A 26,797-nucleotide genomic window follows, 5' to 3' on the forward strand; every position below is an offset into this window, starting at 1 on the left:
CTAACACTACCATTAATACCAACCAAAATAACTCGCTGATAACTCACCCCCACCCCAATAGGAACTGTAGAAATCCCTGTAGAAATAATTCAAACTTACTTTCTCTATACGAGATCAGAGAGCACTCTTTTACAGCCTAGAACTATAGACTATAACCTGTTTCCTCCTACCTCTCCCCCTCCCACCTGAGTCAAAATGAACTAAACATAGCGCCGCTGAACGCAAGAAAATGTAAGCACATCAAATCAGAGTTGTCCACCATAGAAAAACTTGAAAACTCTTCAGAAACACCCATCAATCCTGCAGACCCTCCATACGCTCTTCACCGGGTCCGCTCAGCTCAAATATGTTTAGCCTTGAGGTCTAACCACTTCGTGGCCTCTTCCGAATTTTGGAAGTAATGCACCCGATCCAATGCCACTACCCTGAGTTTAGCTGGGTAGATCATGGAGTATCTCAAGTCCAGTTCTCTATCTCCTCTTGACCTCCCCAAACTGCATCCTGAGTTTTTGGACTACAGCAGAGTAATATGGATAGATGGAGACCCGATTTCCTTCAATGGTAAGGCCATCACTACCCCTGGCCTTTCTCAACAAAGTTTCTCGGTCCCGGTAATTCAAAATTTTGGCCAGGATAGTTCTCGGGGCCGATCCCGGCGGCAAAGGTCTGGTGGGAATTCTATGCACCCTTTCTACCGCAAATTGTCCAGATAGGCTGTCGCCACCCACTGAATTTTTCAGCCATGACTCAATATAATCAGTGGGGTTACTCCCTTCCACCTTTTCTGGCACACCAATTCTCAAATTATTCCTGCGGGAACGGTTTTCCAAATCATCCGTTTTAAATTCCAGTTCTGCAATACGTTGAATATACTTCTTTTCCCTCTTTAACAGTTCGGTAGTTTGATCCTCCACACTGCCCACACGTTCTTCCACCTCTTCCACTCTTTTCTCCACTTTATGCATGCCAGAATTAAGGGACATCATCTTCACCTGTAAATCATCTACACGCAGATTCAATGCAGCTAAAGCGAATTTACAGTACATCACTACTGCAAAAATGTCTTTCAAGGTCGGTTCCTTCATATCTGTCAACTCCGCAGTTGCAGCAAAGCCAGACTGAGCAGCCATTTCTGCAGACCTCAGGGCGCCACTCACGTGTGCAGCCTCCTGCCTATCCGGGGACCCCCGCTCCACCAAAGCACTCAGCGCCACACCACCACCTCGCAATTGCTCCTCCGGGTTTCCCAACTCTCAGCCTCCTGTTGCAATTTACCGGCCTCCTCAGTCCTTGCAAACCGCTCCAGTTTGGCTATGACCTCCAGCTTCCTGCGGTAAGCAGCGCTTGCTTTTACTGCCTCCTCCTCTGCCACGGCGCCATCTTGGATCCTCGCGCTCTCCGCAGGCGCCGGCTGTTTACGGCGAGGCATTCCCGGGCATGGCACTCCACTCTCCAGCACCACTGATGTCCCTCTTCTCACCAGATCTTCAGGCACACACTTGGCCGGTTTAAGCGTTCGGCGGCGGCGCCGCCAAGGTATATAATTAATAGTGGTGCAGGGAGAGAGATCCGGCGCACGTCTGCTCACATTGCCCGCTAGGCCACGCCCCCACAGAGATTTTTTTTTAATAACAGCGCGGTCATCTCCTGAGGTTCTCCTACATCCACTATTAGGGTGCGTCACCACAGTTGTAACCAGGATTACCTAGTCAAGGACCACTCAGAAGTTTCGCCCCTTCCTCCCCGGAACCAAAACCCTAGCTGCGCCTCTGCTCAGTCTACTATTATTATTTATTTATGTAGCACCATTAATTCCATGGTGCTGTAAATGAGTACTATAAATGTTAGTGCATGCCCTCAGTCATCATCTCCCGCCTCGACTACTGCAATATCTTCCTCTGTCCTCCCTGCTAACACTCTTGCACCTCTCCAGTCCGTACTTAACCCCATTCCCCGATTAATCCACCATTCTACTCGCAACTCCTCTGCAAGTCTCTTCTTTGGCTTCATGTTTCCCAATGGATACAATATAAACAACTAACATTGAGTTGCAAAGCTGTCCATAATTTGTCTCCTCCGTATATATCCAAACTAATATCTCTTATTATTTTTGAACTGCTTCTACAAGTATCTGGTTTCATTCCCTTGAAAAAGCACACGCGAAACGCGCCTTGGGTCTGTCTCTGGTGGGCGCACACAGTCTCCTATAACCATAGGTAAGCAGCACTTCAGCTGTATGGTACTTTTATGAGTACAGTCACTTTATTTATAAAAACACAGCCTTACTGTTCATGCCATCTTTGCTGCTTTAGAACCTTTCTCCCACTTTACCCTCCCATTTTGGGATCTATAAGGGAGATGGTCCATATACAAACTCATGTGTATTGACTTAATTTATTATGTGGTTGCGCTTTTCCACTTAATACTATGGCTTCCTCTTATTGGGACCTCTTTACAGTTTTGTTGATTTTGTATTTTTAATATTTGTTCTCAGTAAAAGTTTTTATTATTTCTATATGTCAGTGGTTCTTGTTTACCCCAGTTGCCATTGAGTGCAAATATGTCTTTGGGGGTACTCCACTATTTATTTGACTTACTTTAGGGGGAATATACACTATTGATCCTCCCCCTTTATTGAATGTGTAGTTTAAACATTCTGATACAAGTATCTGGTTTATGAAGAAGCGGACGATAGCTGAAATAACATGCACCAATCTGCTTGCTTTGTCTAGTATATTGCTCAGCATGTATGTATGTATGTATGTATGTACTGTATGTATGTATGTATAATCTTCCGTGAATTTGATCTAATTCCAGTTTTCGATACTGAATGATATAAAGTGGAGCTGGCTTGATACTCTGATGGGCACACCATATATTGCTGCTCACCACATCGACTTTATTTCTAGGGGAAAACTGTTCCGTGAATATTGACGAATGTGAGTCTGCTCCATGTCAAAATGGCGCCTCCTGTGCAGATCTGGTTAATGGATTCATGTGTGATTGTGCTCCTGGATACGCTGGTAAGTCAGATATTTCTGTATATATATCCAGAATGGTACCTGAGTTCTATTTCTAACATGCAATGTCCATATGCAATCCTTGATCTCCGTGCTGTATTATGGGGGCCGTTATTAGTCGCCTGTGGTTGTGTGGTATGGGATGGGTTGCATGTGCATGCTCTTCCTCCGCCGGCATTACTCTTTAGCCTGCCATACTGTACGGACATTACAGATTGGAATATGTGCGAGGTGACACTATTGTGTAGGTATTGTGTCTCGTCAATGGCTGAGAGGTAAGGCCGGGATTTTATACCTGTGTAGTATAAATGCACAATTTTTATAGGGAAGAGGACTACTTGATTGTCACTACTGATACCGGCGGGGTTGCTGTATAGGTCCTGGAATTGACAGTAAAATATCTTTGCTGTCTGATCAGATTTGCTAGCGCTGAGAAATCAAGCTGTGAAGCCATATGCAAATTAGCCTTGAGATGCATTGGGGCGTGTCAGGGCATCCACAAAGCACATCCTGGCTCTAGAGATCTAGGAGTTTCCTGCTAGATTGTAATGTTGGGTCATTCATTTCACCATTACACCCTGTCATTAATGGATGTTCTAGAAAATGATTTTCAGGATTCAGTTTGGGACCATGTTAAAGGGGTTTTCCACTTAAAAAAATAAATAAATAAATTGTTCCCGAATGATATAACTTGTGTAAAATAATAAAATCAGATGGTACACCTCACCAGTCTAGCATCGACTCTCTGTCACTGTTCCGATTTGAGTGTTTTGGCTATTACTGAGCTCATCAACTCGTGCAATGTATTTCAGCAGAGCTGCTGAGCTCAGTGACTGGCTGCAGCGGTGACATCACAGCTGCAGGAAAAACATTGTGGATGGAGGGACATGGGGTGAGGGTTGTTATTTTACAGGGCTGCAGTTTATGAAATTTATGGGACCATTTATTTAAAAGTGGAAAACCCCTTTAAATAATGTTTTCCAGTTCTATAGAAAATAATAACAAAAGACTGACTGTGACTTCCAAACAGAAAACAGGTGTGAACTGGTGCTTAATAGGAGTAGCCATCTCCATATATAACCCACAAATAAAGTAGCACTCTGTAGCGCTATAGCATGAAAACATGAAATATCTGAAATCTGAATTGCATTACTGCTCCAGAAAATAGAAAAAAATGAGAATACTTGACACACAAATTGGCCAATCCATGTGTAACCGGCCGCTGCGATAAGTCTAGGAGCGGATTCACATTAGGCAGGGTCCCAGCAGAGAGAATTGCCCTATCGCGGCTGCCGGGTACAAATGTATTTTACAATTTATGCGCCAAGTATTCTCAGTTTTTCCCATTTTGTAGGGCAGGAAAGCTATTCAGATATTTAATGTTTTCGTGCTATAGCACTACAGAATGCAGCTTTTATTTGCTATAGAAAATAATAGTCTGATCTCTGTTTAGGGCAGGAGCTACATAGGTGGCCATGTCCCGCAATATCCTACTTGCAGGCAGGATGGCCCCGGTTATGATTTCCTCCTGTAATCAGACATTTGATCCTACTGGAAGGAATATGGGATATCTGTAATGGATTAAAGAAGATTCTTAAAATGTAACATCGAACGCTATGTAATCGCCCACATCTGGGATAACTATTTCACCTAGTCTTTGTATATGATGTGCAGGTCTTAGGGAAACATACTTTCTTTTATAAAAGGAAATGAGGTCTAAAGAACAAGGAATTTGGTTTGGCGTTTCAGACAGTGACCAGTGGAGGAGTCTGCCCTCCGTCCTGCAATGTCAGCTTCCCTGGAGGGCAGTGGAGCTTGAGAATGTAGTGGGAGCTGCGAGCAATAAACAGTTCATGAAGTCTGGTGGATTAGTGCGATGGGCTGAACAAGTCCCTCAGGTACCGATGTGATACACAACTTGTATATATACTTAGTATGTCTATCCTACAGGTGGAGATGCACATAAGACTGCTACACACGAAATAACTTCATTACCACTATGTACTCCCGTTAAAGGTGTTGTCTAAATGAAAGAGATATAGGTAAATGTTTTAAAATGGGTAATATGCAAATGGTGAGAAGGAGAACTTGAAATACAGCCTTACCTGTTTCAGCCTTCTTTTCTGCTCGCTTTCTACAACTGAACATGGACAAAATAGAATTCATCATCTTTCCCCCATCTCACTCTACCCCTCCACCAGACCTATCCATCAGTGTCAATGGCTGCTCACTTTCCCCAGTCCAACACGCCCGGGCCCTCGGAGTGATCCTCGACTCTGCCCTCTCTTTCAAGCCACATATCCAAGCCCTTGCCTCCTCCTGCCGTCTCAAACTCAAAAATATCTCCCGGATCCGGGCATTCCTTGACCGTGACACCGCAAAAACACTAGTACATGCCCTTATCATCTCCCGCCTCGACTACTGCAACCTCCTACTCTCTGGACTCCCCTCTAGCACTCTGGCACCACCCCAATCCATCCTACACTCTGCTGCCTGACTAATCCCCATGTCTCCCGTTATTCCCCAGCCTCTCCCCTATGCCAAGCCCTTCACTGGCTTCCTATTGCCCAGAGACTCCAGTTCAAAACCCTTACAGTGACATACAAAGCCATCCACAACCTGTCTCCTCCTCCATACATCTGTGACATGGTCTCCCGGTACCTACCTACACGCAACCTCCAATCCTCTCAAGACCTCCTTCTCTACTCCCCTCTTATCACTTCTTCCCACAACCGCATCCAAGACTTCTCCCGTGCATCCCCCATACTCTGGAACTCTCTACCCCAACACATCAGACTCTCGCCTACTATAGAAACCTTCAAAAAGAACCTGAAGACTCACCTCTTCCGACAAGCCTACAGCCTGCAGTGATCCTGAACCTACTGAACCGCCGCACAACCTGCCCTACCCTCTCCTAGTGTATCCTCATCCATCCCCTGCAGACTGTGAGCCCTCGCAGGCAGGGTCCTCCCTCCTTATGTACCCTTGTGACTTGTTTTTTGCTCATGTTTAATATATTTGTCTATATTTGCCCCGTATTCACATGTAAAGCGCCATGGAATAAATGGCGCTATAAAATGTATTCTAATAATACCTATTGGATGTAGCAATCCTAAAACTCAATTTTGAGCCTTGCCACATGACTTCAGATAAGAAGCCAAACCAGAAACTGCTTTGCAAACTCGTGTTTTGGAGTGTTTGCCTTTCATCAATACAACACAGGAGATCTAATTTGGCTGGGTGAGAAGCCTCTGACAGGCGACCTTCCTGGTGCAGAGTACCATGCCAGTGTAAGGAGACTTATAGGCCATTCATTGCTCCTCTGGGAATTCAAATATGCAACGTACCTATTCTGAGATGAGGTGCAAACTCCCTGAAACCTGTCTCTGCAAATTGAGTCTCTAGTTTCTCTTATTATCCAAAGTCCTGCAACAAGGCCATTTAAAGGGTTGATATTGACTTTTAGGATTATTACCCTCAATAGGTAGCACTACAGTTCCTGTCCTCTTTCTCTCTGAAGAGGGAACTTGCATATTTACATTCCAGAGGAGCATTGTATGGCCTATATGCCTACTTACGCTGGCTTGGTACTTTCAGCAAAGAGAAACTTTACCCCTTAGACCCCCTATAATTTGGCAATGAATGCAACTTTACATCTGAATAGTGTCTCCATACTGAGCTACAAGCTCCCATCTTGGGTTCCTATCCATCACCTTCTGGTTTATCTCACCTACATGAAACAATTTCCTGCATTTGCTCATGATCGGAGCTGAATACAGTCATTCCCCTTTTTTGTCTATGTTGGATTTTACAGAGGAGGGAGTTGGCTTGACTAATGAAATAGGCAGTCAGCCAGTCCCCTTCACACCCCTGCTCATGTGCCATTGCGGCGCGCCCCCACACCGCCGCAGGGCCGAGGGGATACCCGGAGCCGGGCCTCTGGGTCTCAGTCTCGGGGTTGTCACGGTGGCTAGACCCGGTCCGTGGCCCTGTCCGTCAGTGGGGGACGTCCGGTGTAATAGGTGGTAGTAATGATAGCGGTGGAGCGGTGCAGTTGTGGGGTGTAAGTCGCGGTAAATAACGAGGACACCAGGTTGCAGTCTCTTTACCTCTTTACTGGAGATCTCTGAGTCCTCAGTCCAGAACACGGTTCACCAGGCTACGCAAGTCCGGCCGGTCCAATGGCACCTCCAGAGTTCTCCTCTCAGGTGGAAATCTGTGCCTTCCTTCTAGCGCTATGTGTTGTAGTCCTTCCCTGCTGTGCTTACGGAAAGTAACCCCACAACGGTTGTGTCTGTTTCTTAAGTTCCCTCACAACTCGATTTGATGTTCCTCTGTAATCCACCCCTTCCCTGTATTCAGGTTGGAATGGCACCCGTTTGTCAGGTAGGCCTGGAGTTCTTCCGGGACCCTAGAGTCGCCCCTCTCCCGCAATTGCCCCCCAAGACTTCATAGGTGATATGTGGTAGACAGCCCGCCTGAGACCGACTGTCCTGCCGCTGTTTGGAGTATGGCTTGAAGCTGTATTCTAATCCACTCCCTCGGCGTTCCGGCCACCGGTATTGCGCCTCAGCAGGGTGCTGCCTCTTTCAACAAAACCCCTGCTGGTATTCTCCTTCTGCTTGATCTCGTTTCTCACTCAGCACAATCTGTCTCGCTTCTAGTCCTTTCCTTGAGTCCCGCCGCTTCCAGGAGCCTGCGCGGACCCGTTACGTTCTTTCAATGCCAAGCCTCTGCCAGGATCCCACCCCTGGCAGAGACCCTACAGTCTCTCCCTTCACAACACCCCCTGCCACAGGGTGTTGCTCCGTTCAATCCCATCAGCGTTCTCTCTAACTTTCTGCCTGACCCCCAGTTTACCCACTATGGTGGGGAGTGGCCTAATGAATAGCACCCTTAGCTCCCCCCGGAGGCCCAGCTGTGAAACATATTGGTGTCTGTGATACCTGATTGGAGGAACTCCTTCGGTGCCATCGAACGTACCATGGCTCCCCTTAGCGGCGAAGCCACAGTACTGCAACGACCAGAACTCTGGGGCGCTGCACTCCCCCCTGGTTAAACACAGTACTCCGGGACTGGGAAGAAAAACAACAATACAGATTAGTAAACAGACATACAATTTTGTTGAGTGCAAAACAATAAGTATACTTGAACAGGCTTCCCTTTATGGGAGGTGAGGACACTTTTAACGTTACAAACATGGTCAACATTATAAATTACAGGCTATGCATAACTCCTGTTACCCAACCGGGTATTCTACTTAGTGCAAATTCTGGAACAATAAATTAGCATTGCCTTTAGGAAACATACACTCTTAGTTTACCAAAGGCCTTCCTATAATCACATTACAGGGTAAGGTAACTTCACATTCTCCTACTTTGAACCTGCAGGACCGCCTGTCCCTATGGCACCAGACCTACTGCCTCTCCTTTCTTTTACAGGACCGCCCTGTTCATCCAGGGCCTACTGCCTTTCTCTACTATACATGGTATAGACATAACATTCCTTTCGTTTAAAGAACTCTGAGCCAGCTCTACTCGGCTCCTTTAAGGACTCACTCTCTAACCCCTACGGGTTCACTCTCTGTCCTTAGTAACAAAGTAACTTTCAATGGGGACGCGGGGTTTACCTTCTATCCTCACCTTCATTATTACTTTGCTTACTTTCAACTATGCAGACCTCTATCTCTACCCCTACGGGCTCTCTGCATCTTTTCTTTCTGCAAAACATTATTTAGACATTTCAACAAATTCAACACATATAACTTAGCATGTAAAACAGTTACATTTCTTTTCAAGGCATCATTATGGCATTACTGTTCTGCAACAGTATCTCTCTCAAGTTCAGTTTCTCACATCCCCTTTAAGAGGAGACCAAGTCTTTCTGAGGTAGCTCGTCTTCTCAGCCTACCGGCCCATGCAAAGGTTCCGGTATGGTATCTTCGCAAAGTGTCTTTAACTAGAACCGGTAGGAAAGGTATCTTCACAAAGTGTCTTTGGCTCAAACAAATAGGGCAAATATCTTCGCAAAGTGTCTTTGGCTAAAACCAGTAGGGAGCACCTTTAAGAAGGTGCAAACTATTTACAAGGGAAGTTCGAATCATGCACAGTCCATGATTTCTGCAGTTTGTATAACTTTTGTGCAACAACTTCAGAAAAGGAAAACAAACAAAGAGGATCCCGGGTCAACAGAGGGATCCATTAAAGGCCCCGTCTCACATAGCGAGATCGCTAGCGAGATCGCTGCTGAGTCACAAGTTTTGTGACGCAACAGCGACCTCCATAGCGATCTCGCTATGTGTGACACGTACCAGCGATCAGGCCCCTGCTGCGAGATCGCTGGTCGTGTCGGAATGGCCTGGACCTTTTTTTGGTCGTTGAGGCCCCGCTGACATCGCTGAATCGGTGTGTGTGACACCGATCCAGCGATGTCTTCACTGGTAACCAGGGTAAACATCGGGTTACTAAGCGCAGGGCCGCGCTTAGTAACCCGATGTTTACCCTGGTTACCAGCGTAAATGTAAAAAAAAACAAACAGTACATACTCGCCTTCTGATGTCCGTCAGGTCCCTTGCCGGCTGCTTCCTGCTCTCACTGACTGCCGGCCGTACAGTGAGAAGTGAGAGCACAGCAGTGACGTCACCGCTGCGCTCTGCTCTCAGTGTACGGCGGCAATCAGTGAGAGCAGGAAGCAGCCGGCAAGGGACCTGGACACCGAAAGGCGAGTATGTAGTGTTTGTTTTTTTTGGTAACCAGGGTAAACATCGGGTTACTAAGCGCGGCCCTGCGCTTAGTAACCCGATGTTTACCCTGGTTACCCGGGTGCTGCAGGGGGACTTCGGCATCGTTGAAGACAGTTTCAACGATGCCGAAGTCGTTCCCCTGATCGTTGGTCGCTCGGGAGAGCTGTCTGTGTGACAGCTCCCCAGCGACCACACAGCGACTTACCAACGATCACGGCCAGGTCGTATCGCTGGTCGTGATCGTTGGTAAATCGCTTAGTGAGACGGGGCCTTAACCCTGGGCGGGTTTAGCAGCAACTTAAAGGAATAAAAGACAAACAGTAACTATTTACATTTTCATAAAGCAATAAAATCTTACTGGGGTTCTGCAGAAGGCGGCCTCTTATCCGGCCTCACCAGGCCAACAGATCGCCCCGGTGAGCCAGGACGCCGTTCCGGTCCCAGTAATGATAAAATCCCTCGCCGGGAGGTCCTCCTTGTCGGCAGGTGCACCCGTCCCTCCGGGGCACGGCAAGGCTGGGCTTCCCGGGGTTCCGCAGGGCCGGGCTCTGCTGCTTTCCCCACTGAATCAGCTCCTTCTGGTGTTCCGGCAGCAGCCTGGAGGGCAACGCATCGTTGGACACCTCGGGCAAACCAGCCCGTCTCGCCAGTGTCCCTCCTCCACCTCGTGTAAGTGACGGCGTCTCCCGGCTCCAGGTCACGATCGAGCCTCCCGCTGCAAGGCTCCACCTCCTCCCGATCCACGCGGACCTGCAGCGGCTCTCCAATTTCCTGAATCACCCCTCTTCCATACCGGGGGTTAAAGGCCACCACTACACCCCAGTGTGAGGACGGGATCTCTGGAGCGCTGGTCAAGTCAACCTGTTCCGCAGGCTGGGGTCGGCTCCTCCATGCGGCCATCAGACGCCGCAGATGTTCAGCATCTGGTGAAATCTTCAAGTCCGGCGTCGGTGACATGCCTCCAGCCACGGCCGGGTGGATGGCGACAGGGGACACTGGGGACAGACGAATCTCTGTGGGCTGGCCTAGCCGTGTAAGTACGTGGGCATCGGCCCTCAGCCGGCGGGCTAGCTGTCGGGCCTCGGCCGCAGCCACACGTTCTGCAGACAGCGGCAAAGGAGGTCGACCCATTGGTGGCTCTGTGAGGGTCAGGCCCCGCAGCGTTGGCATCTTGGAGGCTGTCTCGGGTTGCGCAGCCTCGGGCCGGACCGGGTCAGCTCCGCGTGGTGCTCCTGGTGTCGCCATCTTTATTTGTCCTCCAATGTCCTCTTTTCGCGGTCTCTTTCGTGGGCGGCCCCGTCCCCATGGTCTCCACCCTCCGACCAGGATCAGGAGGCGGACTTCGGCTGTTGACGGGCACGTCCTCAGGGCACAGAAATACTTAGACTGGGCGGCCATTGCTGTTCGCGCTCTCCAGCTTGTCTACGCCCACTCCACGCCCCTCTTCTCTTCCTGCGCTCTCCTCAGCGCTGCAATGGCGGCGGATTTTGGCGGCAAATGGCACAGCACAGTCTTTTCAATAAAGTACGGTTCAAGTACAGTAAATCACAGTCTCTAGGCACACATGACCTGATTCTTCAGGCTTAAGTAGATCCTGTTCGTGACGCCAAGTCTGCGGCGCGCCCCCACACCGCCGCAGGGCCGAGGGGATACCCGGAGCCGGGCCTCTGGGTCTCAGTCTCGGGGTTGTCACGGTGGCTAGACCCGGTCCGTGGCCCTGTCCGTCAGTGGGGGACGTCCGGTGTAATAGGTGGTAGTAATGATAGCGGTGGAGCGGTGCAGTTGTGGGGTGTAAGTCGCGGTAAATAACGAGGACACCAGGTTGCAGTCTCTTTACCTCTTTACTGGAGATCTCTGAGTCCTCAGTCCAGAACACGGTTCACCAGGCTACGCAAGTCCGGCCGGTCCAATGGCACCTCCAGAGTTCTCCTCTCAGGTGGAAATCTGTGCCTTCCTTCTAGCGCTATGTGTTGTAGTCCTTCCCTGCTGTGCTTACGGAAAGTAACCCCACAACGGTTGTGTCTGTTTCTTAAGTTCCCTCACAACTCGATTTGATGTTCCTCTGTAATCCACCCCTTCCCTGTATTCAGGTTGGAATGGCACCCGTTTGTCAGGTAGGCCTGGAGTTCTTCCGGGACCCTAGAGTCGCCCCTCTCCCGCAATTGCCCCCCAAGACTTCATAGGTGATATGTGGTAGACAGCCCGCCTGAGACCGACTGTCCTGCCGCTGTTTGGAGTATGGCTTGAAGCTGTATTCTAATCCACTCCCTCGGCGTTCCGGCCACCGGTATTGCGCCTCAGCAGGGTGCTGCCTCTTTCAACAAAACCCCTGCTGGTATTCTCCTTCTGCTTGATCTCGTTTCTCACTCAGCACAATCTGTCTCGCTTCTAGTCCTTTCCTTGAGTCCCGCCGCTTCCAGGAGCCTGCGCGGACCCGTTACGTTCTTTCAATGCCAAGCCTCTGCCAGGATCCCACCCCTGGCAGAGACCCTACAGTCTCTCCCTTCACAACACCCCCTGCCACAGGGTGTTGCTCCGTTCAATCCCATCAGCGTTCTCTCTAACTTTCTGCCTGACCCCCAGTTTACCCACTATGGTGGGGAGTGGCCTAATGAATAGCACCCTTAGCTCCCCCCGGAGGCCCAGCTGTGAAACATATTGGTGTCTGTGATACCTGATTGGAGGAACTCCTTCGGTGCCATCGAACGTACCATGGCTCCCCTTAGCGGCGAAGCCACAGTACTGCAACGACCAGAACTCTGGGGCGCTGCACCATTGTCCTATATTGGACAGGAACAAGAGGAGAACCTAGGATTAGAAGAGTGGGAAACCTTTCACTATAATATTCTTCCTCCTATAAATTGACATTTTTACCCAGTCGTCGGGGTCCCAGTTAGTGGTCAAAGACCCTTTTGTAATTCAGCTGCTCCATAAAAGTCACAGGCGGTTTCGCTGAAGCTGCATAGCCTATATGAAGCATCTCTGATACGGCTTGACCGCTATGTGGGTTACCAACAACGGCATGTATAGCCGAGCTCGGCTTCCTCTGGTGATACCTGCTGATCACCAGGGTTTGAGAAGCTGTTTCCACTGTAGTCAGCACAAGGGTATCTTCTGGAGACCACCACTACATACTGCTAATCCATCAATAGTACAGATCTCAGATTGCCAGCAATTCACTAGCACTGGAGAGTGTACAGCGCTCATCAGTAGATCTGATCAGATTCACATCAGAACATACTGACCATAACTTTACTACGGCTGAGCAGCCAAGACTGCAGAGTCTCCATAACCCTGCATCTCCTGTCCTCTCTATAAATAATCCCACCAAGGTCGCTGTATGCGTGAAATATGATAAGAATTCAACAGAACATTTTACTCCATGAACGCTGACACTGATGATGGCTGGGGGTACTGTACCTTTAATAGGACATGCACTATTGGTTTAGTGAGCAAAGCCAGGCCTGGAATAAACAGCATGGCCTGACGAGAAAATAAAGCCGCTAAGCCCCTGCGCTCTGTGTATTAATCCCTCCAGAGTCAGCTTATTAGTTCATATTAGGCTCACAGACCCTTCACCGTCACCGTGAGAAGAAAATGCAGCCCAGGCTGGGGGAGATCACGGCTCCGCTGTGAATCCATCGGCCACAGGCTCAACTGAACGAAAGCTTACTATAAAAAATACCGCCACACATACACAGATATACATCTCATATACCCACTGAATTGTAAAGTGCTGCAGAATGTTTGCACTAACAAAAGCTATTGTTATTTATTGTTATGAGATGCAATTCCTAAATCATTATCTTCTTAGTGTTGGGTGATTAGGACATCACAATGTCAGTGTTTTTACCTATTCCATGCACATGTGTGGCATCGGCTTTTATTATTGCAGTGTAGCTGGCACTCCTATAGGGATAATATGGGTGGTATCGTTATATACTCACGCTTTATCTGCCACCTCTTTTGGTTCTATCAGAGGTGTAACTTGAAGCTATAGGGATAATATGGGTGGTATCGTTATATACTCACGCTTTATCTGCCACCTCTTTCGGTTCTATCAGAGGTGTAACTTGAAGCTCACTGGCCCCAAAGCAAAATCTCCAACAGGGCCCCAACTATCACATGTCTGTGTTTAATGAATATTTGACAGCATTATGGCTTGCTCTTAAAGGGAATATGCCACCAGGTTTTTGCTCTGTAATCTGAGCAGCATAATGTAGGGGAAGAGACCCTGATTCCAGCAATGTCACTTATTGGGCTGCTGTGACGGGGTTTGCGACAGAGCAGAAAGAGACACCAGGCCGATAGACAATCCAACAAGATTTATTGGAACAGGGGACTGGGATAACACAAATGAAAGTAGTTTTGCAGCGTCTGTAAGTAGTCCACAATGAGTCCACAATGAATCCACACAAAGGGAGCAGATCCGGGGGTGCCACCCGACAATCCGACGCCAGGGAAATAGAAATAGTCCTTTAGTGAATTTAATGGCTCCAGCAGATTAGGGACACAACACAGTCCAATATGGCAGCTTTTAACCCTCCACACACGGGCACCAGGATCTCGCCTCAGCATAAGATCCCAGCCCTTCCCAAGTCACCCCACAACTGAATCAGCCAACACATGAGTCTATTGTTCGGTGTCCTGGGATCCACCCTTCCATGGGGAAGGGCTCCCCCACTGGTTGTTGACTCAAGCCTGATTACATGGCAGTTCAGAGACAAAGGCACTGTTACGCTACGTTCACATTTGCGGCCAGCGCCGCAGCGTCGGGCGCCGCAGCGGCGCCGCATGCGTCATGCGCCCCTATATTTAACATGGGGGCGCATGGACATGCGGCGCACTTGCGTTTTGCGCCGCATGCGTCGCTGCGGCGCCCGCGTTGGGGCGCAGAGGACGCAGCAAGTTGCATTTTTGCTGCGTCCAAATTCAATGAAAAAAACGACGCATGCGGCGCAAAACGCAGCGTTGTGCATGCGTTTTGCTGCGTTTTTGTTTGCGTTGTGCGCTGCGGCGCCGACGCTGCGGCGCACAACGCAAATGTGAACGTAGCCTTACAACCCCTTCCCCCCTCAATTTGTGTACGGACTAGTGACCTCTACAGGTCGCTTGTCAAGTACACGTAAATATGGCCGGCAAAACTCATGGCTCCTGGTTGGACAATCCATTAGCATTTGTGTCAACTGGCTCATCTTTATTGTATGGTGCAGTTGTAGACTTAAAGGCGGGCTCCATTTTACATCCTCTTTGACTTAAACTCTGCTTCCGGCACCCACAAATCAACATTGTAGTTCTCCCACATCATTTCCTAAGACAATATCTGCAGGCAGGCCCCTCATCACCCCAACCACGCATTGCTTGACCCCAAAGCCAAAGTCCAGTTCTACACTTGCTTTTGGGATATTCTTCCATTGGCCTCCAGCTAATTCAATGGTAATACCAGGTCCATGCTGTATTGCCTCTGGCTGAACCACTCTGGGACCAGCTATAGTGAGAAATGCCCCAGAGTCACAAAAGCCAATAACTCTCCGACCGTCCAGCATGACCTCCTGTACGTGCTTTCTTTGCGGATTAAAGGAACTTGTAGCTGTGGCCCGCACCCCATAAACCCCTAATGGTCGAACATGGGTTTCTGAGCTATTAGGCAAATCAATTTGTAGGGTTGGCACCTCTTCTTCCATTGTGTTTGGCTGCAAATAATTGATAGGCCGATTTGGTGCAGGGTCAATCCTCAATCGACCCTGAGGGCAGGTGTCTTGCAGATGCCCAGTCTGCCCACATCGGTAACAGCTGCGCTGCATCGCACTCCTTCCCATGTGCACTCTGGGGACGGAGGTAAGGGAACCTGGAGGCTGATATCTATGTGACTGTGCATGAGGTGGTTGTTGGGGTTGAAACCAATTTCTCCACTGTATAGCTGGGCAGGTGGCCTGTAGATGCCTGGGATGCCCACATCCATAACACATGTGCTCTACTACTTTCTCTACTTGTAGCACTTCAGAGGAAGAGGCAGGACTAGCTGGAAGGCGGGTCACATGGGTATCAACATGAGGTGGTGGTCTAGTGAGACAGCAAACTTTGGAGACTGAAGGTGGGTGCTGTGGTTAGTCTGTCTGGAGCTTCTAGCTGCTTCCACCATGCGCTGTCTCTCCTTAGCTGTGTGAATGGCCTCTCTCATCGTCTATGGTGGCCTCGTCCCCGAGCAATGCCATCTCCTCCTCGTACCACACAACCCACTGACTTTTTTGGGTATTTACCTGCAGCTCCTGTCTTTCCTCCCTTTGCTGTGGGAATCCTTATTTGTTATTCGGTTCCATCTTGCAGGTAAGCTCCTTCCAAAGCCTTAACTAGTTGGTCCTTGGTCAGTCCTTTATAGCAGATTCCTAATTCACGGGCCTTTGTTTGTAAACTCCCCACAGTCCAGTTCCTGTATCCTGAGGTTCCGGTTCCAAACATTGATGAGCCGCTGTCCTCCATTCCCCTCTGCTCTGACCCCACTGCTTGCCACCAGTTTGTGACGGGGTTTGCGACAGAGCAGAAAGAGACACCAGGCCGATAGACAATCCAACAAGATTTATTGGAACAGGGGACTGGGATAACACAAATGAAAGTAGTTCTGCAGCGTCCGTAAGTAGTCCACAATGAATCCACACAAAGGGAGCAGATCCGGGGGCGCCACCCGACAATCCGACGCCAGGGAAATAGAAATAGTCCTTTAGTGAATTCAATGGCTCCAGCAGATTAGGGACACAACACAGTCCAATATGGCAGCTTTTAACCCTCCACACACGGGCACCAGGATCTCGCCTCAGCATAAGATCCCAGCCCTTCCCAAGTCACCTCACAACTGAATCAGCCAACACATGAGTCTATTGTTCGGTGTCCTGGGATCCACCCTTCCATGGGGAAGGGCTCCCCCACTGGTTGTTGACTCAAGCCTGATTACATGGCAGTTCAGAGACAAAGGCCGGGGGAGGGACATGCTGTTACAGCTGCTTGGTGCAGTTTTGATAAAATCACTTTTCTCCATTCTAGATCTATCCGTTCTCTGAATGCTGAGCCCGGCATAACCCCGCCCTCATCACTGATTGGTGGCATTCTGTGTACGCAGTACTTTGATTGGTGGGGTAATAAAGCACTCATAAATATGAAGGACTACATTGCACGAGACAACTAGTCCTCTAGTGATAATCTCCTGCAGATAAAACACTGATTTTATTGAAACTGCAACAAGCAGCCCAGTAAGTAAGACCTAGCTAGAATAAGGTTCTCTGCCCCTACATCATGCTGTTCTCAGATGAAATAACAAAAACCTGCTGACAGATTCCCTCTAAAAGTTGGCACCTACTGGTGCCGTTGTGATGAATAAACAGAACTTCTTATGTCCATTAGATGAATTTTCTCTTTGATGTATGAAATGATGAAGCTCGCATGGAATTGTGTGGCATCCTTGGCATTTCTCTGTGAATACATTGGGAAGTACAAGTTGTTGTAAACTGTAGATGTCACTGGGTTATCTTTCAATTCCTGTGATGTACACATATGATGGTGAACCTGCTAACTTGGCATATCAGTGAACTGCTCTTAAACCCAAATTTGTTGTTCCTATAAACTGTTATATGAACACAGGAAGCTCGTGAGTCCAAACGTATCCAGAGTAGTGTGACAATATAGCAACAAAGTGGAGTTGGTGGTGATTCAGCAGCTGCAGGGAGGAGGGACACTGAGGAGCTGTCACAGGCCAGGTGGGTGGAGATTCAGCAGCTGCAGGGAAGAGGGACACTGAGGAGCTTCCAATAAGGCTGAGTGGGTGGTGATTCAGCAGCTGTAGGGAGGAAGAACACTGAGGAGCTGTCATAGGCTGGGTGGGTGGAGATTCAGCAGCTGCAGGGAGGAAGGACACTGTCACAGGCCGGGTGAGTGGAGATTCAGCAGCTGCAGGGAGGAAGAACACTGAGGAGCTGTCACAGGCCGGGTGGGTGGAGATTCAGCAGCTGCAGGGAAGAGGGACACTGAGGAGCTTCCAATAAGGCTGAGTGAGTGGCGATTCAGCAGCTGCTGGGAGGGAAGAACACTGTCACAGGCTGGGTGGGTGGAGATTCAGCAGCTGCAGGGAGGAAGAACACTGAGGAGCTGTCACAGGCCGGGTGGGTGGAGACTCAGCAGCTGCAGGAAGAACACTGAGGAGCTGTCACAGGCCGGGTGGGTGGATATTCAGCAGCTGCAGGGAGGAGGAACATTGACAAGCTTTTGAGCAGGTTGGGTGGGTGAAGATTCGGCAGCTGCAGGCAGGAAGGAAACTGAGGAGCTGTCAGGGTGGATGGAGAGTCAGAAGTTGCAGGGAGGAGGGACACTGAGGAGCTGTCACAGGCCGGTTGGGTGGAGATTCAGCAGCTGCAGGGAAGAGGAACACTGAGGAGTTAGGTGAGCAGAGATTGAGTTGAACTTTCAAAAGGATTATACAGCCATTCTGATTTTGAATATCACAGTAAATATATCAGTCTCATCAGGTCTAAGATCTATATAATATAGTATGCATTTAGTATTGTGAAATCTGGCAACAGATCTGCTGCTTTTAATAAATGGTTGCATATTTAGTGATTCTTAAAAAGGATGGTGGGTGCATCCTAAAACCCGCTGTGGGTACCAAAACAGATTGTCCTGCTCCTGATTTATGAACAAAGGTGTATAAAGTTTTTCTTTTACTCAATATGTTGATGACCTTTTATGTTGGAGTAAGCAGGTTCCTCCTATTTGTTTCCCAGTGAAGCTGGGTACTGTCAGCGGACAGATCAGACAGGCATCCCATGAGTCAGCAATGACAGGAGCCAGCTGGTAGTTTCCACCAGGAGCGGATTAGATGTGCAGCTCTGGGGCTGGATACAAATCCAATCCTTTTTGCCTGACTGGTATGAGGGGGAGAGGCTGGTGCTGGCTCCACGCTGCGCCCATCTCTGCCTCTCTTCTGCTTCTCCCTCTCCCCAATGCCTGTGATCACACCATGAGAAGGAGAACTGCGGCAGCCATCTGGAGTGCGCTCTGTCTTCTTGCAGGTAAATGAGACTTTATCCTGGAGGTGAGGACCACAGGCGCCATATGGGCTCTGATCAAGGGAGACCTAGAGGTCAGGGCAAAACTAGTGGGAAAAGTCTACTTGTAGCTCCTTCATATTCCGGTTAGGATCATGTGGGCAACTTGGTAAATCTGAAACGCGTCTATTGTAAAAATTTATTATACTTGTTTTTTATGGCCTAGAATTGTGGACAACTTTACGGTAGATTAAACGCTTTCTAAACTTGTGCAATTGGAGAGAAAAGTTGAACTTGATGGTCCTGCGTCTTTTTTTTAACCTACTGTATGTAATATATTTACAAGCTGAAAACTCTAATCGATGGTCATCAGAGTCCACAGATCTGCAGTGTAGTATTAGATTTACGGGGGATTATATGGACTTTTATAAGAATTATAGATGTTACGTCCAATATTACAATGTGTATCATTTAGTCAGAATTGTCGATTTGACACACTCCTTTACGGTGGCTTTTCTATACAATCATGCTGTTCCCTGAAATATTGGATTTATTGGTGCATTATGTGGATGGTGTAATGATGGAGATGGGGTAAAATCCTGATTCAGATGTGCACTATTGCAGTGCTCTGTTTACTATGTAGATACAATGTATACACAATCAATCTACTTGTGCTGAAGGTTGCCAGGGCATCCTGGGAGTAGTAGTTTCACAACAGCTGGTGTGCCGCAGGTTACTGATCCCTGGAAAAGCCTATGGGAGAGAAAATCAATTTAAGCTTTTCACTGATCCATAATTGGTTTAGCCAAATTGTCATCGTCAATCTGCATCTGCGGTAATTCATTAGCGTGCAAAATCTAATCAGACAGTAATTACTGCTCAGATCTGGTTGGAAGATGCACTTTTTGTTTTATATTTCGGTTTTAAAAACCTCTAATTGTGAATGTAAGGAGGATGAGAGTTGTTGTTGTATTTAATGGGAGTTTTGTTGTGGGGATAGTAATCTATTTAATTTCATTAATCTATTTAATCTATTTCCTTGGAGCCAGCGCTGCCTGGTACTGCCCTGTGCATTGTGTTTGTCTCCAGTAATGGAAGGCTTGTGTCAGTTCTGGGAAGAATGCGCCACATTCCTGTGTGCGATCACTCCTGATGAACATGAAAAAGAAATTCTGGGGGAGTTAAAGCAGAAGAAATGAGATTCAGGGATGAGGGGCATCTCCTTGGTGTAGGGTGTAACTAGAAGCTCAGGTTTTTTGTTCCCACAGAAAAATCCACGTAAAAAAAAAAATCTTCAAACTTTTTATTTTCTTTTGTTAATGTTTTTGTGTATGTTCCTATTGAAAAAAATCAGCAAATTTCATCGCTGAATCAAGCAGAAATACCTAAAGAATTGGCATGCTACTTCTAATTCCACATGGAAAAAAACACAGGCTCGTTTTCCCATTCAATTAAGCTATATTCACACTGAGGTTTTTTATGTGGATTTTGAAGCAGTTTTTTTTTTAATAAGAATTTTGAAGCAGATCTATATGAACATACCCTTACATATGTGCACAGGTGAGTTTCTCCTCCAAAAACTCAGCAAAAAGGCTCAAAGTTTTTCCAGGAGGATTTGGAAAGTTCCAAAAATTCCTTTAAAAACTAAGTGTGCACGTACCCTAATTATACTCAGGTGTCGGTAACCTGCGACTCTATGGGTGTTGTAAACCTACAACTCCCAACATGGCCTAATATGCTGGTTGTGTAGCCTCACAACAGCTGGAATGCTGCAGTTTTCTGACCCATGTTCCAACCAGACTGTGCCAATTCCAAAATGAGTAACAATAATAAATACTTTAGGGGTGGCCCACCATAACAATTTATCACCTCTGCACTGAACAGGAGATAAGCTGCTGATTGATGGTGGTCCAGACTCAGAGCTCCATTGTCTATTATGGCGACACAGATAAATTAGCGCTGCACCTGGTGGTCTCCACCAGTCCTATTGAACAATGAACGGAGGAGTACTGGTGTACAAAAATTCTTCATTTTCCAAATGTGAAATCATCCCTCCATTCAAACAGATCTGTTCTTGTGGATTAAGAGGGTTTCAGAGGTCAGACCATCAGTGATCAGGAAATTATCAGCTGTCCTGTGGAGAGGTGGTAAGTTGTTTAGTTATGGTTAGCCAAACCCTAAAGTTTTTACATTTGTTGTTAATTTTATCATTTTCATGTCCTACGACTTGGGAATCATACATCATTGTATTGTAGTTGTTACACTGCTAGGCAATACGGTTTGCCTTTTAGAAGGTTGTCCTGTCTCTCTCCCTGCCTTTCTCCCAAGCTCTGATGTCAGTAACTCCTCTCTTCCTCTTCCTCATTCTGAGTATGTCAGCCATGTTAAGAAGCTCATGTTTTACATCTCTGGTTCAGAATCTTCTTTTTTAATTAATGTATTTATGCATAACTACAAGAATTCAGCTTGAAAATAAAACTTCTGAAATCTTCATATGGACCTCTGTAGTCGAGTCAGTGCAGCGCCCCAGAGTCCTGGTCGTTGCAGTACTGTTGCTCCGACACTAAGGGGGGCTATGGTACGTCTGATGGCACTGAAGGAGTTCATCTGACCAGGTATCACAGACACCAATACATTTCACAGTCTGGCCTCCAGGGGGAGCTAAGGGTTCTATTTAGTAGGCCACTCCTCACAATCTGGTAAAACTGGGGGTTAGGCAGGAAGTTAGAGAGAAAGCTGACTGGGTTGGAACCAGGCAACACCTTGTGGCAGAGGGTGTTGTAGGGGAAGATTCAGAGGGGTCCCTGTCAGGGGTGGGATCCTGACAGAGGCCTAGCAACCAGAGAGAACGTTACGGGACCGTGCCTGCACGATATAGCGGCGGTACCCCAAGAAAGGACAAGAAGCGAGGTTTATTGTGCTGAATGAGAAACGAGATCAACGCAACAAGGAGAATACCAGTAGGAGTCGTGCTGTAAGATGAGGCAACATCCTATTGAGACGCATAACCGGTGGCCGGAACGCCGAGGAAGTATAGAGCTCCAAGCCAAACTTCAAACCTACGGCAGGACAGTCAGTTACAGGCGGGCTGTCTCACCCAGACCCAGGAAGACACAGGGGGGTAACAACAGGAGTGGGGCGACGCTGGAGTCCCGGAAGAGCTCCGAGCCTCCCCGTCATACGGGTGCGTCCTAACCGTAAGATCAGGGGGACGTAGAGGGAGAACATCAGGAACGAGTTGTGAGGGAACGCGAGAAACAGACACAACAGTTGTGGGCTACTATTCCGTAAGCACAGCAGGGGAGGACCACAACACAAGCGCAGGAAGGTAGGCACAGATTTCCACCTGCAAAGGGAACTCTGGAGGTGCCATCGGACCGGCCGGACTTGCGCAGCCCTGTTAACCGTATTCTGGATTGAGGACTCAGAAGCCTTCAGTAAAGAGGTAAAGAGACTGCAACCTGGTGTCCTCGTTATTGACCGCGACCGGCACTACACCGCACCATAACATCAGCACCATTCCACCACCTTTCATTGTGCGCCCCTCAGCAGGGTCACGGACCGGGTCTAGCAACCGTGACAACCCCAGAGCAGAGACTCAGAGGCCCGGTACCGGGTACCCCTCGGCCCTGCGACAGTGGGGGCGCTGCAATAAGCTATCTGATTAATCTTTGTGTGAGTACTAGTACATAGAGACGTCAATAGAAACCGTGTCTCAAGAGCCCCACTCTCGCAGCCTAGTTATGGAGTTAGAATAATAATCTATATATATAATTGTCTAAGGGTTTTTCCGTCTGTCTGTCTGTCTGTCTGTCTTTCTGTCTGTCTGTCTGTCTGTCTTTCTGTCTGTCTGTCTGTCCTGGAAATCCCGCGTCTCTGATTGGTCGAGGCCTGGCAGCCTCGACCAATCAGCGACGGGCACAGTATCGACGTAGATGTCATAATGGTTGCCATGGCGACGATGATGTCATAAAGGTTGCCTCGACCAATCAACGACGAGCACAGTCTGCCGCGAATTCTGGAATCATCATTGTCCATATAATACGGGGACATGCATATTCTAGAATACCCGATGCTTTAGAATCGGGCCACAGTCTAGTGGTTATATAATTTGACATACACTTGGTAGAACAGGGGGTCCGCAACCTAAATTGTTCCAGCATTTCAGGGCATACAGGGAACAGCTAGGATGCGGTCAGTGGGATGTCATCCATATCCAACTTGCCTCCCGATGCAGAATTCAGTAGTACCCAAATAAAATTTTACTGATGTGAGCAGGAGCACTGGTCTTGCATGGTGCCACCCACTGAGCACTTGCAATCTAATTTGTGTGTAGCAATCAAGGCTGTGGGTGGGGTTATACAGAGCTCAGCATTCAGAAGAGAACTGCTAGCTCTTCAGCAGAGAAAACTAACTTTATCAAAAGTGCAGCAAGCAGCTCAGTAAGTGACACATCACTGGAATCGGGGTCTGTGCCCCTCTATCATGTTGCTTTCAGATGGGGTAGCAAAAACTGCTGGCAGATTCCCATTAGGTTTCTAGTATACAATTTTGCTCACTTAGATCAGCCTCTGGAACATTGGCTCCTATGTTTTTGCGCATACATATCACAATCGCCCATATTGTATTTGTACACACGTCTGAGCTCATTTAGCAGCTAAGGCTGCTTTCACACTAGCGTCGGCACGGGGCCGTCGCACCGACGTACCGACGCATACTGTGAAAAAAATGCCCGACGTGGGCAGCGGAAGCAGTCTTACCACGCTTCCGCTGCCCCATTGCAAGGTCCGAGGAGGAGGGGGCGGAGTTTCGGCCGCACATGCGTGGTCGAAAATGGCGGTCTCAACGCACAAAAAAAGTTGCATGTAACTTTTTTTGTGGCGGCGGTCCGCCAAAACACGACGCAACCGTCGCACGTGTGGCACTGCGTCGCAATGCGTCGCTAATAAAAGTCTATGGAAAAAACGCATCCAGCGGGCAACTTTGCAGGATGCGTTTTTTCTCCTCAACGACGCATTGCGACGTGCAGTGCCCGACGCTAGTGTGAAAGTAGCCTAAAACGCCCGGTGTAATCTAAAGGGCTCCATATATTACACACAGGTAGGGCTCCAACATAGCGAATATATATAGCTGAATAATTTGACAAGGGGACTTCAGCCATCTCCATACTCCAATCCTTTATTGGGCCTCAATCTTAAGGCTCATTCAGATGTCCGTGCAAATAGGTTCTAGATCGAACCGCAATGCATGGACTGGCTGCGGCTCTCCAAACCTGAGCTTCACAGCCTTATGTAAATACATGGAGCTGTCACGCTTGGGTCAGGAGACTTGCGGCCAGTCCATGCATTAGAGGTCCAATCTCAAACCAATTGCCCGGACATCTGAATTAAGCCCCACAGCCAATGTTGTTTAATCTACAGCCACAGCGGCCCTGGGTCTCCTGAGCCATCTCTTTCATATCCATATCTGAAGGAGTTGGCTCAGGTTAGAATTTCCAGCGGTTGGGCCGGGTCTTCCAATACTAGAAGGGTCTGTGTTTTACGGATGTATGACATTGGCTTTAGAGTAGGTTCACACATGGCAGATTATTTGCAGAACTTTCTGTTCTATGCCGATAAATGTGGTTTGCAGAAAGACAAACGTCTAAGGCTAAGTTCACACTGGGCGTTTTTGCTGCATTTTTGGTAGTGATTTTTATGCTAATGTTCAGCTGCATTTGACAGTACCAGCTATGTCTATGGGATTTCAGAAATCTCATGCACACATCTTGTTTTTTTGTCATCAGTTTTTTGTTTTTTTTTGGACATGGAGCATGTCTCTTCTTTCAGCGTTTTTTCAGCATTTTTTAACCAATAGATTGAATGGAAAAAACACATGAAAAAACACACCAAATCTGCACCAAAAACAAAGTGAAACCAGCGTTTTTGTTGCAGCATCTTTTCTGCCTAGCGCTCAGGCTTTGCTGCAGAAAAAAACACAACAAAAGGGCCCAGTGTGAACTTAGCCTAAATGGGGCTGTGTCTGTAACCTGCGCATGTAATAAATAATTTTCCACATCTACAGAGATAGTAGTTAGACTGTAAGTCCATAGTCATTTATTTCGAACCTCTGTACTCATCTAGTAGAAAAATAATGTATGTGAAAATCGGATAGTTCTTGTATTTAAAAAGCTGTGGATTTTAAGTTTTGTAAAATAAATGTGCAACAAAATCTATAGGAGTGGATTCACAGCCACAATCTGCAATAGCTCACCAGTAGGCACCATATTTTCCACGGCAATTTCTTCTCCTGAAGCCTCCTCTAAATATTAGGATAAAACTATCTTTGTTTGTACATAGATGGTAGATGCAATTCATAAAGACAGAAACAAACCACGGATGAGTTTTTCTTTTTCAGGTATTGGTCATAAAGTGTTGAAATATTCAGGTGATGTATAAATATTGTATCAGGGAAAATAGTTGGTGATGGTTGATGCCACTGTGTAAAATAAAGAATTAAATTTAGAAAAATGACATGGGCTCCAGCGTAATTTTCATAACCAGCAGAGGGAAAGCCAAGGGCTGATGTTAAGGCTAGGGGCACACGTTACAGATTGTATGCGTTTTTGCCATGTTTTTTCGCCGCAAAATCACGGCGAAAACGCATACACAACACAGCCCATTGAATTCAATGGGATTCTGCAATGCTGTGCTGATGTTGTGGATTTTTCCGCGGCAGAATCGCATTGAGGAAAATACGCAGCATGCTCATTCTTTGTGCGTAATCGCGGTGATTCCGCACACAGGAATGCATTGATCCACTTACTTCCTGCATGTGGCTATGCCCACCATGCGGGAAATAAGCGGATCATGTGCAGATGGTACCCAGGTGTGGAGGAGAGGAGACTCTCCTCCAGGCTCTGGGTACCATATCCCTGTTAAAAAAAATAATAATAATTAAAATAAAAAATAGTTATATACTCACCTTCCGGTGGCCCCGGAATCCAGCCCAGGCCTTAGCGATGCTCCCGGCAGCTCCCGTTCCTAGTAATGCCTTGCGACAATGACCTGTGATGACATAGCGGTCTCACGTTATGCTACGTCATCTGGGGTCATTGTCTGTGATGATAATGTATAATATGATTTTTAGTTGTCCCTGTTAGCACACATATTGTGGGCTCTGGCCATCCTTCTCTCTTTGTTTCTGCTGTGTGTGTGTATGAATCCCAAATCCCTCATAGCCCCCACCTCAAGAATTTTACGACTTCTGTAGCTGCAATACACAATTCTCTCATCTAGTAACAGCTGAAACTGGTCTAGTTTCTCTCAGAAGATATTCAATTCTTTGTTCTATTATAATAAGATATTGGGCCACCGATTTAGGCTAGAAAAATAAGGAGTATATATTGCTAACTTCCATCGGTAGATCTGTCAACCATTGTAACCACTAGCAGCTAAACACAACGAGTAAAAAGTACGGATTTATCCAGAACCGTGTGGAACAACTAGGACGAATTTGGTATCAACAGAGAGCTAATTTTAATACAAGATTAATGATGGGTGTGCTGTGATTCTGACATGTTCTCAAGCTAAGATATGAGAATTATAAGTTTTGTTGGTTAAAAACTGTACATCTGAGGAAGAGAGGGCAATGGTAACTCAGCCCCTTTCGTGATGTCACAAGCCTGCAGGTATAAGTGACTGCCAGTGAGCCCAACCTTCAGTCTTGCCTGAGGAGCTGTTATTGTCAGACCTTCTCATGAATTGGGACATTTGGGGCTCCGCCTACCAACCTGCTTTGCCTGAAATGATCTGAGCACATGTGAGTTTTCTTTCTTCTTTAATCCATGTTATTTTATAATTGCTTTGTACATACGTTAAATTGTCTCATATTGTAACATCTTTATATGCCTTTTATAAACACTGGCTATTCTTTTATGGAGTAAAATATATAAAATACTAGCTGTGTTCTCCTGCTCTAAAACGTACCCTAAGTCTTCTGAAGTTGATTACGCTACTGAATTG

General features: G+C 47.4%; 1 protein-coding gene across 3 annotated transcripts in view; it reads left to right on the forward strand.

Annotated features, from left to right (window-relative positions):
• The window catches only part of CRB2 (crumbs cell polarity complex component 2), a 229,814-nt gene that overhangs the window by 133,013 nt on the left and 70,004 nt on the right, over positions 1–26,797 (forward strand). For all 3 annotated transcript variants that reach the window (XM_077283531.1, XM_077283530.1, XM_077283532.1), the window contains exon 6: positions 2,910–3,023. In XM_077283531.1, coding sequence (XP_077139646.1) covers positions 2,910–3,023 — 114 coding nt within the window. The remainder of the gene's footprint in view (positions 1–2,909; positions 3,024–26,797) is intronic.

Source organism: Ranitomeya variabilis, chromosome 2 (assembly GCF_051348905.1).
Source record: "Ranitomeya variabilis isolate aRanVar5 chromosome 2, aRanVar5.hap1, whole genome shotgun sequence".
NCBI classification, from domain to species: Eukaryota; Metazoa; Chordata; class Amphibia; order Anura; family Dendrobatidae; genus Ranitomeya; species Ranitomeya variabilis.